The 15,646-nt window shown below is 41.9% G+C and overlaps 1 protein-coding gene across 1 annotated transcript; it reads left to right on the top strand.

Annotated features, from left to right (window-relative positions):
• Positions 1-4,891: 4,891 nt before the first annotated feature.
• LOC308417497 (interferon-induced protein with tetratricopeptide repeats 1) lies at positions 4,892-14,732 on the top strand (the record flags this gene model as incomplete). Its single annotated transcript, XM_080912891.1, has 2 exons — positions 4,892-4,896; positions 13,346-14,732. 2 exons carry the CDS (start codon positions 4,892-4,894, stop codon positions 14,730-14,732), a joined length of 1,392 nt encoding a protein of 463 aa, XP_080769017.1.
• Positions 14,733-15,646: the final 914 nt, after the last annotated feature.

Raw genomic sequence — 15,646 nt, 5'->3', positions numbered from 1 at the left:
GCAGCAGGAGGTACAACCTTGACTATCTCTGGAACACAGCTTCTTTGTGCTCTCAGCAAACACTTCCCAGAAGATTTCACTTCAGTGGTGTTGGTCTCAATCACCACTAATTTATTAGCTCAAGCTAACAAACGACAACAATTGTCCCAATAATCTCTTCTATTCTGGACTCTAAAACCAAAGCCATGGGACCAAAGCTATTGAGTTCTACTGCTTGGTGGGGCTGGAACATACCCTACCCCTTGTTCTATACATTATCACCAGCTTTCTGTTTTCCAACTCCTTCACTGCTTAAGCTTGGCTAGTCTGGAACTTCCTCTGTAGATAACTTTGAATCCAGATATCTCCCTGCTTGTGTCCTAAGCACTGAGATTAAATTAAATTAAGCCTGGATCTAAGTTTTTCTTCACCTAGAACTTTCTCTGTTCTAGGGTAGCTTTGAACTCAGGAGATCTGTTTGTCTTTTTCTCCTGGAATTAAAGGCTTATACTACCATGCCTGGACCTAAACTTAGCTGGGTGTGATCTTGTCCCAAGGTCACTACTCCATTAATTCAATTTAATATCATTGAACAGAGGATTCATTCAGTTCCATTTTATTTCTTGGTGCCCCTTTAATACTTAAACCACATATTTTATATTTTTTTCTTTCTCAGCCTGCTATGCTAGTTTTAAATCATCTTCATGAGACTTAACCAGAGAACAAAGTCTATGATGGGTGTTTCTTAGACTTCTTTTTTCAATGCAGTTAATCTGAGTCTCTTCACCCTAGCCTTAGGCAGACTCTTCAGACAAGGGCAAAAAGTAGCTACATTCTTCACCAAAATACCACAAAAACGTTCTCTAGGCCACATATTGAAATTCACCATTGAAACCTCTTGGGCCAGGACTGCACAATTCAAATCATTCCCAGTAACAAAGTCTTACATATTCCTACTAGTATAGCCCATTAAGTCTTATTTAAGGCATTTCTCTGCTTTCCAAATCAAAAATTCCAAAATCCACATTTTTTTTCATACAAAAGCATAGTCAAGGCTAACACAGCAATACCCTAGTCCTGGTGCCAACTACTGTCTTAGTTAGGGTTGTACTGCTGTGAGCAGACACTATGACCAAGGCAAGTCTTATAAAGAACAGCATCTAATTAGAGCTGGCTTACAGATTCAGAGGTTCAGTCCATTATCATCAAGGTGGGAAGATGGCAGCATCTAGGCAGGCATAGTGCAGGCAGAGCTGAGAGCTCTACATCTTCATCTGAAGGCTGCTAGCAGAATACTAGCTCCCAGGCAGCTAGGATGAGGGTCTTAAAGCCCACACTCACAGTGACACACCCACTCCAACAAGTCCATACCTACCCCAACATTGCTGTACCTTCTAATAATGTCATTCCCTGGGCTAAGCATATAGAAACCATCATACCAACCATATATCAACAAAAGACTAATATCCAAAATATATAAAGAACTCAAGAAATTAGCCACCAACAAACCAAATAACCCAATTTAAAAATGGGATACAGAGCTAAGTAGAGAATTCTCAACAGAGGAATCTCTGATGACTGAGAGGCACTTAAAATTTGTTTAAAGGCCTTAGTCATCAGGGAAATGCAGATTAAAAGAACTCAGATTCCATCATATACCCATCAGAATGGCTAAGTTCAAAAACTCAAGAGATATCTCATGCCGACTATGATATGCAGCAAGGTAAACATCCCCCCATTACTGGTGGGAGTGTGAACTTGTAAACCACTTTGGAAATAATTTTGGTGGTTTCTCTGATAATTAGGAATGGATCTACATCAAAATCCAGCTATACCACTTCTGGGCATGTACCCAAGAGATGCTCCAAAATACCACAAGGACACTTGCTCAGCTATGATCACAGCAGCTTTATTTGTAATAGCTCAAAACTGGAAACAACTCAGATGTCCCATAACTAAAAAATGGGTACCAGAAATGTAGTGCATTTTCACAATGCACAGTACACTCAGCTATTTAAAACAACAACAACAAAAAATCATACACTTTGCAGGCAATTAGATGAAAATCAAAAATATCATCCCGAGTGAGGTAACCCAGACTGAGAAACACATAAATGGTATGAATTCACTTATAAGTGGATATTAGCCATAAAGTACAACATAACCATCTTATAATCCACAGACCCAAGGAAGGATGCTTCCATCTCACTCAGAAGGGAAAATAAAATAGACACTGGAGGTGGACAGAGGAAAGGAGCTGGTTGGGAGAGGGTATGGAGAAGGGGAACCGAGCTGTAGATCTGGTGTGGAGAGGCAGAGCTAAAGGGCTGGGGTAGAGAAGGAAAATAGGCTCTTCATCTCTAGAAGAGCCTAAAACTTGGGATAGGGGAGGCCCCAGGAGTCTATGGGAGTGACCCTAGCTGAGACTCCTAGCAGCAGGGGATATAGACGTTCTTGTTGCTACTCCCTGGATCAACAGGAGAGAGAGTAGAAATGAAAAAAAAAAAAAACATAAATCCCTCTATCCAAGATGTGTCCTGCCTACAAGATGTGCAGGAAGAAAGACAAAGCAGAGATTAAGGGGACAGCCAACCAATGTTTCCATGGGAGAGAGCCAATCCCTGCATCCCTAATGATATTCTGTTATGTTTGCACACAGGAGCCTAGCAGAACTGTCTCTCTTCATACAGCAGCTGAGAGAAACTGATGGAAAAACCCACAGCCAAACATCAGGTGGAGCTTGGAAGTCCTGTGGAAGAGCGAAGGAAGGACTGAGCATACCGGAGGATCAAGGACACCACAGGAAGGTCTACAGGGTCAACTAACCTGGGCCAATGGGGGCTCACAGAGATGGAACCACCAAACAATGAACATGCATGGGCTGGACCTCCTTCACATATGTAGCAGATGTGCCACATGGACTCCATGTGGGTCTCCTAAGAATTGGAGCAAGGGCTGAATCTGACTTTGTGGCTTCCCTTTCAATCTCTTCCCCCTAGCTGGTCTGCCTTGTCTGGCCTCAGTGGGAGAGGATGTTCCTAGTCCTGTTGCAACTTGATATGCCATGGCAGGTTAGTACTCATGGTTGGAGGGGGTTCCCATCTCAAAGAGACAAGGAGGAAGGAATGGACATGGGGTGGGGTGTAAAGTGAATGAATGAATGAATGAATAAATAATGGGAAAGAAACAAAAAAGAGAAAAAGGCAATTTTGAGTTAAGAGCCTTATTAACACAATTCTTCCAAGCCCATCCGTTAAAAAATGTATTAATACTGTCTTTCAGTGAAGTGTGTAACAGGTGTGTTTATGTGTGAGTGTGTATGTGTGCGACTGCATTTTTGTTAGTGTGTCTGTGTGGGGGGCAGTGCCTATGTGTCATGGTGTTTGTGTAAAGTCATGGTGTACTGTGCTATATTAATTCTTTTCTGCCAGCATGAATTCTGGGGACTGAACCCAGGAGTCAGGTCTGATAGCAAGCACTTTAACTCTCTAACATAGACCTAGCCACCTCACTGACAAAGAGGCCAAGGGCCATCTCCTGTGTTGGTGTCAGCTGACTGGGGGTTAAGACTATAACTGCCTGGTCAAGGAGACCTCTCAGAGAGGTTAGCATTATATCAAGGAGGTAGGAGTAGATGTTCAAGTCCTTTCAATGTTTTTAATATTTGGAAGTGAGAAGGATGTGCTGCATTTAAGGAACCAGATATCAAAGGCCAGGAGAAGGAACTAGACACCATTAAGGGCTGAGATTACAAGTTAACCAAGACAACAGACTAAAGTATCTGACCTCAGCCTGAAACAATGTGAGTCCTACTGTCTATACTTCCCTAGATGGCTATTAGCCTTAAAAAAAAAAAGATTTATTTATTTTATGTGTCTGAATACATTGTAGTTATTTTCAGACACACCAGAAAAGGGCATCAGATCCCATTACAGATGGTTGTGAGCCACCGTGTGGTTGCTGGTAATTGAACTCAGGGCCTCTTGAAGAGCAGTCAGTGCTCTTACCCTTTGAGCCATCTCTCCAGCCTGCTGTTGGTCTTTTTAGAGTGGGATAATATCAAGGCTCTGGATAACCATCACCCTTTGGGGATTCCATGTCTAGTTCTTGTTAACATGGCTGTGATTGGTGGAAAAAACCCTTCACAGTCACCACAGGATAAGTTAACCCAAAGCACAGCTCCAAAACTCTAGGCTCTGAGAAATCATCCTAGTTTATAAAGACTTAATTCCTAAGGCTCTGGGTAGACTGGGAGGCTATGGTGCACATGAATGATCACACCTTCGGAAATTGCTAAGGACACACACACACACACACACACACACACACACACACACACCAGACCAACTGGCATCTTCCACTTTCACACTGCAGGGGAATTCACTCTTCAGGTCCCAAGCTTCCCCTTTGCCATCCTATGAATTCCTAAGACCCTTCCTAGTGTCACATGGGCAAGTCCTACTTCCAAGGAGAGACTGCTGACCTTCAGTTGTTTGGAATAAAGGACAACACTGCTTCTATTATGCCTGTTTCACCTCCATCAGCCCCTAGCTAACAGACAGAACCTCTCGGTGCCAGGGATGTTTCTCCCTGGGCAGCAGTCTGGATCTGTCAGTTTCAGACATCCCCCCCCACCCCAACTCCCCCATCCATTTCAGTGGAGAGAGCAGGAAGGCAAATCCAGGCTTCCCTGAAAACAAACTTCAGCCTTTAGTTTCACTTTCCAGTCTCAGTTTCAGTTTCCCACTGCTGACATCAAAGAGGAACACCCTGGGCTCACAGAGCTGTCCCTGCCCTTATCTGAGCCTCCAGCTGGTGCAGAGTGTGCAGGAGGGAAAAGAGCTAAGGCAGGTTTCTGAGGCATCCTGTTCTGCTGAAAACCCAGACAACAGCTACCCCCTTCACAGCAACTATGGGGTAAGGATTTCCCTGCTCTATACTCTGAGGCAACCCAGGACACAGACATTTGCTTGTGCCCAGTTCTGGCTGTGCTTCTGTTTCTACTGCTGATGGGGGGAAAAAGAATGCTAATTGTCCTCAGGGTTCAGGGATTTTGCTGGGTGCCTGGTGCTGGATGTGTGAGTAGAAGCTTGTTTTGATTTTTAAGGCTGTCTCACAACTCGTTACCTGGGAGAGAATTTAGCATGCTCATCTCACAGAGACAATTTCCAAACAGGCCCTCTGGGATGAAAGAAGGCACCACTTGGTACCCTGAAAGTGAGCAGCATGTTAGTGTGTGCTCCTTCAGATCTTCTGAACCCCATTGTCCTTGGAATATACCAGGCTGCCCCACAAAGGACCTCTTGAAATGCTGTTCAAGCTTTCTGTATGGAGCATTAATGCCCATCCTTGGCTGGCTTAACTAATAGCAAGGACACATTTCTTTTTTTTTCCTCTCTCTCCCAGGATTAAGAAACAAAAATGTATAAATTCTATTCCCTCTGAAAAGAGGTATTAAAAGCTGTTTGCCAAGAAACTAAATATATATGAATATGTGATATATATATATATATATATATATATATATATATATATATATATATATATATAATATGCACATCTATATGTAAAGCCATGCTGTAAGGCAGAGCAAGTTGAGACCAAGAGACTTGGTGGGCACGCACCTGAGTCTTAGGATATGGTGGGTAAAACTTCCATTACTGAGACAAGGCCCCGCACATCACCAGGAAGGCAATGAGATACAGGACCACAATCCAGTGGTCCCAGACTTAATAGGCAGTGCATGAGGTGTTGTATCACGTCCTGAGACCGAGTTGCTGCATCACCAGGTATGGAGAATCTGCTTTTTGTAACTGAACAGAGGAATGGGGCATATAACTAACAAGAAAAAGGCCTTCCTGCCTACCTCCGAGACCTGGGGAATCAGCTCACTTCTGATCCCCTGAGCCTGGGGGCCTCCCCACCCCCACAGACCTTCTGAAGTCAATTCCTCCAGAAGGAGCATGACTAGGAAGCCCCAAATGGGGGCAAACAGGGAAAAGGATGCTCAGAGTCCTCATCTCAGAGCCCCTCTCCCAGTCATTTCAGAAACAATAACTACTGTGTGATGGTAGCAGGAAGGCTGTCCATGGGATAGAAAACTATGCCAAGAAGTTTGGAAAGGTAGAGCAGGTGCTTATGCTCAAGTGTGTGTACCTCCACCCCCAAGACACAATTCCCCAGAAGGATCCTTATGAGCCTTCCAGTCAAGACAGGTCTTCCTGGGCTACTGCTGTCCAGTTTTCAGAGTACTCTTGGCTGTCTTGACATTGTCTTTATTTCCTCATAAAGTATAGGTACAATCTCTAATTCCAACCATGCAATGCTGTAGCCAGGGAAAGCAAAAAAAAAAAAAAAAAAAGCTGGATTAAATCTGATGCCCCTGGGCCAGAATTGATCTTCCCAAAGAAGACTGTCCATCACGTTAAAGTGCTCTGGAAAAGAAAGAATAACCATGAATATGGTTATGAGAGAGAGAGAGAGAGAGAGAGAGAGAGAGAGAGAGAGAGAGAGTAGAGACAGAGAGAGAGAGCAGAGACAGAGAGACAATCAGATAGACAGAGCCAGAGACATACCTGAAACTTCTTACTATTTTTCTCTATCTAGCCTGGTTTATCAAATGTATGGGTAAAGACTAGAGTCTAAGAATAACTGCCAAACTTTCCAAGGGGCACTGTTGAAATAGCCAAATATTTTTGTCCAGCATCAATGAATTGGTCAGAGACAAATGATGAGAAAAAGAAATAAAATTTTCCTTAGAAAATCAAAAGCACTCTGGAAATGGGAATGAACTAGTGACTGAGGAACATAAGCCCAAGGAACACTGGACCACAGGCTCAGGTAACCAAGCCAGTGTAATCAGTCAGCAGGCTCTCAAGAGTATTAAATAAAGAAAAGACTATTAGACAACATCATAACTTGACTCCAGCCAATTCTAAAGCTGAAATAGATTTATTTTTCTCCAGTCTCCTTTTACACCATTCTAGGTACATGCAAAAAATATGGTCAGTTCTAAGGCATAAACAGAGTAGTCCAGGAAAAAATAAGGCATAAACAGAGTAGTTAAGGAACAAACTACACATAAACAAATGTCCCATGATTACTGCATTCGGGGTCTTAAGAAGACCCATCAAGATACAAAGAACACACTTCTCAGCCATTCGAATATTGAACCTACTTCCTTGTCTTAACGCAATGTCAAATTCCTACCAAATTCATAGAAAGTGGGCGCAAGAGCTCTCCACACTCATGAACCTTTCAATGGCAAGAACAATGTGCCCTGTCTCTTTTCCAAGTTGGCACTCAAGGACATTTTGAGCATCTTCCTTCCATTACTTGAAGACTGAAAATGGTGCTGGGTATATGGCTCTGTGGGAAAAGGGCTCACCAAACAACCATAAGGACCAGGGTTAAATTCTATTGCTACTAGTGAGAGAGGAGGTAAGACACACTTGGCTTTCAACTTCAAAAGTAAAAGGTAAAGACAGTGCCTAATGCTGTGCTGACCTCTGACCTCCATGTGCATGCCTTGGCATAAGCATTCTACCCCCCCACACACACACACACATACACACACATTTCCAAATCTAACCTGTTAAGTCCTTATAAGGTTAATTGTGCATATGTTATCAGGAATAAACATTTGATACTGGACAACCAATGGCTGGTCTCTTTCCTGGGAAATTCTTCCTCACCAAGCTTGACTGGGCTGCTTGTTGTTCTCTGTTTATAGTTAAGTCTGGTGTGAATCTTGTTCAGCTTTCATGTGGCCAGTCTTATTGGCTAAAAGAGTTGTTCTTTCCTTGGAAAATTCAAAACTATTCTAAAGATGATAAGATTACCAATATGGAAGGGATCTCTCTCGATGCATTGCCTTATTTTAAGTATATTTTAAGATATATATTTCTCTAACCCAAATGTCCTCATCTCAAAGTAGCTACCTCCAGGCTCTTACTCTACACTTTAGCTGAAAATGTGTTGAAGGATCCTGGGAGCTTTTGCCAGCCTTATATCCACCCGCCTCAGGCAGGACTAGGCCAAGTACCAGCTTCCTACCTTAGGTCAAGAGTAGGCCAAGTTCTATTTTTCACCCATAGTTCTTAGGAGGAGCAGGAACACTCTTTAAAAACTGGAGAATGTACTGACTGATAGTCACCTGACCATCTGGTCCCAGATGGAGTTTGAACGCATGTCATAACCTGCCCATGCTTGCTAGCCAATAGATTCAAAGTTCAATATGCTTAGCCAATAAGTTTAAAATGTAACCTTGTTGATGTAACCTGTACCCCTAAAAAATATAAAAACTGCTTGCTATAGCCATTTGGGGTCACCTTCCAGTCTCTCTCCACGAGGAGCTGATTAAGAGTCAACTACATCTTGCTAAAACGTTTGTATCAAAATCTGTTCTGTCTCACTTGGGGGTGTTTCCCAGTACTTAAGATCCACTTCAAGTCTTACGGTGTCACCTCATCTCTCTCTTTTCCACCTCCCTTTGTCAAGTAGAATGGCTTGACACGTGGTTAGATCTTGTTTTTTGAAAATATCTTTTGCCTTTCTCAGACTAAATCTTTGCCAGGACTGAAACCAAGAAAATTAATTGCCTGGAGAGCAGCTAAGGCTTTGTACACAATTAGACATGTCACTTGGATAGACCACTCAAACCCAAACAACAACTAGAACACAGATCCCAACTACAGGAAGAGAAAAAACCTAGGGAGAAAAGTGGGGAAATCAATTTTTGGCTCAGTCTTGGTCTAAAATGGCTCCCTTACTGTGACATCAAAGCACTGACACTCTGGGCAGTCTCTCTCTCTTAGGACCTGACAGTAGCTGCTTGCAGGATTAGCTCTAACTCAGACATTCTTTCAACCCTGACTTCCTAGACAGATGCAAAGATTTAAAGCTTGCTCATCATGTTTTGTTTTGAGTTTATTCCCCATCTTAAACTATGACTACACTCTCTCAATATTTCTCAATATTTCCTTCCTACTCTATTTTAATCATTTGTATGAGTGGCTTAAAACATCCCCAAAAGAAACTGCTTTCATCACACCTACACCTTAGAAATTACATCACTAAATCAAAGTCACTTGGCTATATTAATGTTCAAACTGTCCCCTTCCAAATCAACTATAAGAATAGTACTTATAAAAAGAGAAATGGAAAAATATATAGACATAGATAAAAGTTAGCTGAAGACACGGGGGCAGGACATTTGCTACAGGATTGAGAAGCTTTCCCACAAGAGGAGGAAGCAAATCCAGGGCTTTCAGTTCTTGGTACTAACAGGACAAACTGCAGGAGGATGGAGCAGGAATGTGACCCTTTGCAAGTTAGGAAGAAATACTTGCTAAATGAGGCACTACATCAGCAAGCAATTTGATCTGAGATTTATAAATTTATAAATAAAGTTCTGCTGTGTAAGCCTCTGAGTTCATAGTAGTCTATGGTAGCCGAGGCAGAAGGGCTGAGCCATACATGTAGTGTTCTGACTCTTGAGTTTTTGTACCTCTAATCCCTGCGACATGTATGTCTCTTTTCTTTTTCAGTACTATTCACACTACCACCATAATGTGTTGATTGTTTTAGGTTTATAGTGAGTTCAGTTCTGTTTTCAAAATCATGTTTGGTATTGGAGTGCCTTAGAGACTTCATAGAATTTTGGCCAGTCCCACAAAGCTTTCTTTGAGTCCAAAGATGCTGCATTCTGGTCTTGCAGTATTCAAAACTGATGTTCATGGAGCACAGCAGGTAGTTTTCATAAAGAAAACTCCCTCGGGGTTGTAAGTTGGAACTTAACTGACAAAAAGAAGACAACCGTTCTATAATAAAATTGGGACCAGGAAATAGGGACTATCAATGGACCCAAGCATATAGTTTACAACATACTAGGTGAATGAATGAGGGATGCAAGAGTTATTCAGTGTAACTAGCTGATTCAGGATGTGTCTAGATGGCTGTCATTGTCTATTGGTTTGCCCTTAAGAGCGCCAAGCCTGGGTCTTCTTTATGGCAAAGACTTAACAGATTGTCATACCTCTCTGTTGCTATTCTTGCCATCTGACCAGATCAAAAGCAAGGACAGTATGGCAGTACGGCAGTTTATGCAGTACAGCATACATGGCCTCTGGAAGAGAAAACCACCAACAAACCAAGAGCCTTTTGCCTCTAGCCCTGGACATGATTTAAAGCTGATTGCTTTTGGATACCTATCCAAAACATGAGTATCCTACCTCTTGCCCTCAACACCAATAGAAAAATAAGAAATTCTTGTAGGGTTTTATAATATAATCCATGTATTGTATATTTAGAGACTCACTAATATCCCAAATGAGTGGCACTGAGGCATGCAGTGATTTACACCTGGGAAGCTCTGGAACTATACTGTAGGGAGACAAGGAAAGGCTTTCAGTTTGTATAGACATCTTTAAAATGCAAAAAGTCCTTCGAACCATAAAGGATGGGAGCTAAGGCTTGTTACTCTCCAGACGGCCCCCACTTAAATCACTCCAGAATAAAAGGGCCAAGTAGAGTTATGTCCCTAATGTCAGAAGGAAGCAAGCAGGTCCACTTGATCAGAGAAAGCCTACTTTTTTTTTTTTTTTTTTTGAACAGCTTTATTTTAAAAAACAAAGATAAATGAACAAATTTTAAGCATTTTTGCATAAAAGTATACGAATACATTTTTGTCAGTGCTTGGCTTTTCCCCCCCCAAAGGTTTGATAGTATGTATTAAGGTCTTACTAGTTACAATGAGCATAAGGTACATGTAAAATAGGATGTAACCCGAATTAGTCAAAGTTTTCTTGATGTGTAAGGATTGAGCATAATGGTTTTCTCTTTTCTTTCTTTTGTTTTTTTCTCTTGAACTTCACACAGTCTGTGAGTTGTTTCTGGGATGTTCAGAGCTTTCTGGAGTTAGTATCCCATTATCAGTGACTGCATATTATGTCTGTTCTTTTATGACTGGGTTATCTCACTCAGGATGATATTCTCTAGATGCATCCATTTTCTTAAGAATTTCATTGTCATTGTTTCTGATAGCTGAGTAGTACTCCATTGTGTAAATGTACCACAATTTTTGTATCCATTCATCTACTGAAGAACATCTGGGTTCTTTCCAGCTTCTGGCTATTATAAATAGAGCTGCTATGAACATTGTGGTGCATGCGTCTTTGTTGTATATTGGAGTATCTCTGGGATATATGCTCAGAACTGGAATAGCTGGATCTTCAGATAGTACTATGTCCAATTTTCTGAGGAATCGCCAGACTGATTACCAGAGTGGTTGTATCAGTTTACAACCCCACCAACAGTGGAGAAGTGTTCCTCTTTCTCCACATCCTTGCCAGCATTTGCTGTCATCTGAGTTTTGGATCTTGGCCAATCTGACTGGTGTGAGGTGGAATCTCAAGGTTGTTTTGATTTGCATTTCCCTGATGGTTAAAAAGGTCTAGCACTTCCTTAGATGTTTCTCAGCCATTTGATATTCCTCATTTGAGAACTTTATGTTTAGCTCTGTACCCCATTTTTTAATAGGGTTGTTTGATTCTCTGGTGTCTAGCTTTTTGAGTTCTTTGTATACCTTGGATATTAGGCCTCTATCTGATGTGGGGTTGGTAAAGATCTTTTCCCACTCTGTTGACTGCCGCTTTGTTTTCTTGACAGTGTCCTTAGCCTTACAGAAACTTTGCAATCTCATTAAGTCCCATTTGTCAATCTTTGACCTTAGAGCACGAGCCATTGGTGTTTTGTTCAGTAAGTTTTCTCCTGTGCCTATGTGTTCTAAGGTTTCCCTGCTTTCTCATCTAATAGTTTCAGTGTATCTGGTTTAATGTGGAGATCGTTGATCCACTTGCACTTGAGCTTTGTACAAGGAGATAAGAAAGGGTCTATTTTCATTCTTCTGCATGCTGAGTGCCAGTTGGACCAACACCATTTTTTGAATAGGCTGTCCTTTTTTCATTGAATGTTTACAGCTTCTTTGTCAAAAATCAGGTGACCACATATGTGAGGGCTCATTTCTGAATCTTCTATTCTATTTCATTGATCCACGTGCCTATTTCTGTACCTGTACCATGTAGTTTTCAGCACAATTACCTTGTAATATAGCTTGAGATCAGGGATAGTGACTCCCGCAGATGTTTTCTTGTTGTTGAGGATGGATTTCACTATTCTAGGTCTTTTGTTATTCCAGATGAAATTGCACATTGCTCTTTCCAACTCAATGAAGAACTTGGTTGGAATTTTGATGGGGATTTTATTGAATCTGTAGATTGCTTTTGGTAAGATGGCCATTTTTAAAATGTTGATCCTTCCAATCCATGAGCATGGGAGATCTTGCCATTTTCTGAGATCTTCCTCGATTTCCTTCTTTAGAGGTTTGAAGTTCTTGTCATACAGGTCCTTCACTTGCTTAGATAGAGTCACACCAAGTGACTATTGTGTAAGGTATCTTTTCCCTAATTTCTTTCTCCACATGTTTGTCCTTTGAATATAGGAAGGCTACTGATTTGTTTGAGTTAATTTTATATCCAGCCATTTTGCTGAACTTGTTTATCAGCTGTAGGAGTTCTCTGGTGGAATTTGAGGGGTCGCTTAATTACACTATCATGTCATCTATAAATAAAGATGTTTTTACTTCTTCCTTTCCAATTTGTATCCCTTTGATTTCCTTTTGCTATCTAATTGCTCTGGCCAGGACTTCCAGTACTATGTTGAATAGGTAGGGAAAGAGTGGGCAGCCTGTCTAGTCCCTGATTTTAGTGGGATTGCTTCAAGTTTCCTACCATTAAGTTTGATGTTGGACAGCCTACTTCTTGAGAACATCACACCAGCTCCTTGTCTGTGTCTGAGATGAAAGTAATAGGCCCTATAGTGACATGTTCTCAATATTCATTGTTTAGCCAATGAAGAGTTCCTATTTTTTGTCCACACAGGTAGCATGCAAGTAGACTCATAGTCCTCGAAGACAGTAGGAAAGGAAGACATCATTTTTAGAGTTCCAAACCTCAGAGAAGTGGCCTGGCATCTTTGTGTGTGTGTGCATGTGCGTGTGCGTGTGCGTGTGTGTGTGTGTGTGTGTGTGTGTGTGTGTGTGTGTGTGTGTGATGTGACCATCAGTGTCCAGGCTTGATTGAAGTTTACACTCTGGGACTGTACATATCTATGAATGTGGAAGGAATCTCTGACAGTTCAAACAAGTGGAACTGGGATCTTGATGTGGAAAAAAATATCAGGGAAATCTAAAGGAACAGTAAGTGTAAAACTCTGGCTAAAAGAACAAGAATGTTGAAAGACATGTTTGGCTTGGTGTCCATTTCTGGTCATTTCTCAAATAACAAATCATTCTGCCTCTCTTTCACAGAGAGAATGCTGATGGTGACAAGGTCATGGAGAACCTACTTCAGCTGAGATGTCATTTCACATGGAGGCTGACCTTTGAAGACATTGACATACCTGATTTGGAAGTAAGAATCTCAGAGCAAGTCCAATTCCTTGATATCAAGAACCCACTGGGGATGCACAACCTCCTGGCCTATGTGAGACACCTGAAAGGCCAGCAGGAGGAAGCCCTGCAGATCTTGAAAGAAGCTGAAGACTTGATCCAGAGAGAGCAGTTGGGCAAGAGAAGCCTGGTGACCTGGGGCAACTGTGCCTGGGTGCATTACCACAGGGGCAGCTTGGCAGAAGCCCAGATCTACCTGGACAAGGTGGAGAAGGTTTGCAAGGACTGTGCAAGTCCCTTCCGCTACAGGATGGAGTGTGCCGAGATGGACTGTGAGGAAGGCTGGGCCTTGCTGAAGTGTGGAGGAAATAATTATACACGAGCCATGGCCTGCTTTGCAAAGGCTCTGGAAGTGGAGCCAGAAAACCCTGAGTACAACACTGGCTATGCAATCGTAGCCTATCGGCAGGATTTAGATGACAACTATATTTCTCTAGAACCTTTAAGGAAGGCTGTCAGGTTAAATCCAGAAGATCCATACCTAAAAGTTCTCCTTGCCCTAAAGCTTCAGGATTTAGGAGAACAAGTTGAAGCAGAAGAATACATTGAAGAAGCCCTCAGCAGCACATCTTGCCAAAGCTATGTCTTTCGCTATGCAGCCAAATATTTCCGTAAGAAAGGTCGCATAGACAAAGCTCTTCATCTTCTACAGAGGGCCTTGGAGGCATCATGTTCCTCTGGCTACCTACATTATCAAATAGGGCTCTGCTACAAGCAAAAAATGTTCCAGCTGAAGACATCTAGAAACAGGCAGTCCAGAAGGCAGGACAGTGTGCAGGAATTGGCACAACAGGCCATTTGTGAATTTCAAGAGACTTTGAAACTGAGGCCAACATTTGAGATGGCTTATGTTTCCATGGCTGAAGTGCAGGCAGAAATACACCAATATAAAGAAGCAGAGGAAAATTTCCAGAAGGCACTGAACCTAAGCAATCTTGTGGCTCACATAGAGCAAGATATTCATTTCCGCTATGGCTGTTTCCAACAATTTCATAAGAAGTCAGAAGACCAGGCCATCACTCACTACTTAAAAGGTCTAAAAGTCGAAGAAAAGTCCTTTGCCTGGAGGAAACTACTCAAGGCTTTGGAGAAAGTGGCACAAAGACGCATTCACCAGAATGTTCGGCTTGTGGAGAGCACCAGCCTTCTTGGGCTAGTCTACAAACTGAAAGAGCAAGAGATGAAGGCCCTGTTTTACTATGAGAAGGCCCTGAGGCTCTCTGGGGAAATGAACCCTGAATTTTGAATGAAGCTCACCTTTGTGAAGTCAATATACTCACAACTAGGTGTTCTAATGTCCCTTCCTGGCTTCTTTTTCCAGATCCCTTTGCTGAAATGCCAAGTAACTAAGTGCATGTTCTTCTGCGACTTTTTTGTGGTCTCTCATGACCCTATCTAGAAGGTACTTCCATCCCTAGGACACCTTCTCCCTTAAAGATCAGGACTGATTGATTCCTACTGCTCTGGACTCCCGTGAGCTATAGAATCAGAGCCTTTTTCTCTCATGTCTGTGCCTTTGGAACAGACATATTCCACCTTTTGTCTGCCAATCTCTGGGACCAAAATGTCTTTGCCAAAAGAAGGTTTTGTTTGTTGTTGCTGTTTATGTCACCAGAAACACTTATTATTACTATACAATTTCAGAGCAAAAAAAAAAAAATGTTTGAAAGCAAAAGAGGTCACACTTTACTGGAAAGATATTAAGAACCAAGAAGATGTTTGTTTCACTAGCAAGTTAAAATAAAACCCTCCTTCGGTAGTGAAGTCTAAAAATTACATTAGTAACTTCTTTCAGTATTTGTATGCTAAAAATATTCATTGAACATGGCCACAATAGCAAATTTGGTGTAGTCTGTTGATGTCATTATAAAGGATGCACCTCTATGCTTGCATAGTTTTTTTGGTTATCTTTTATCCTCAGCTTGCTACATTCTGGGGTCATCTGGAAAGAGATGCTTGCATCACACTGGCTAACAAGCATATTATGGCTTTTTTCTTCTCTTGAATCCTGACTGTTGTCGTATGATTCAGCCACCTGTGAATGGCTCCATCCCTAGGCAGGTGGTCTTGGCCTATATAAGAAATCTAGCTGCGCATGTACCAGTGAGTTCCTCTCTGATTCCTATCCAACTTCCTGCCTTGACTTTCTACCCTGAGTTT

Source organism: Micromys minutus, assembly GCF_963924665.1.
Source record: "Micromys minutus genome assembly, chromosome: 2".
Taxonomy (NCBI): Eukaryota; Metazoa; Chordata; class Mammalia; order Rodentia; family Muridae; genus Micromys; species Micromys minutus.
The sequence above is the reverse complement of the archived record's forward strand: the minus strand, read 5'-3'. Positions and strand labels throughout refer to the sequence as shown.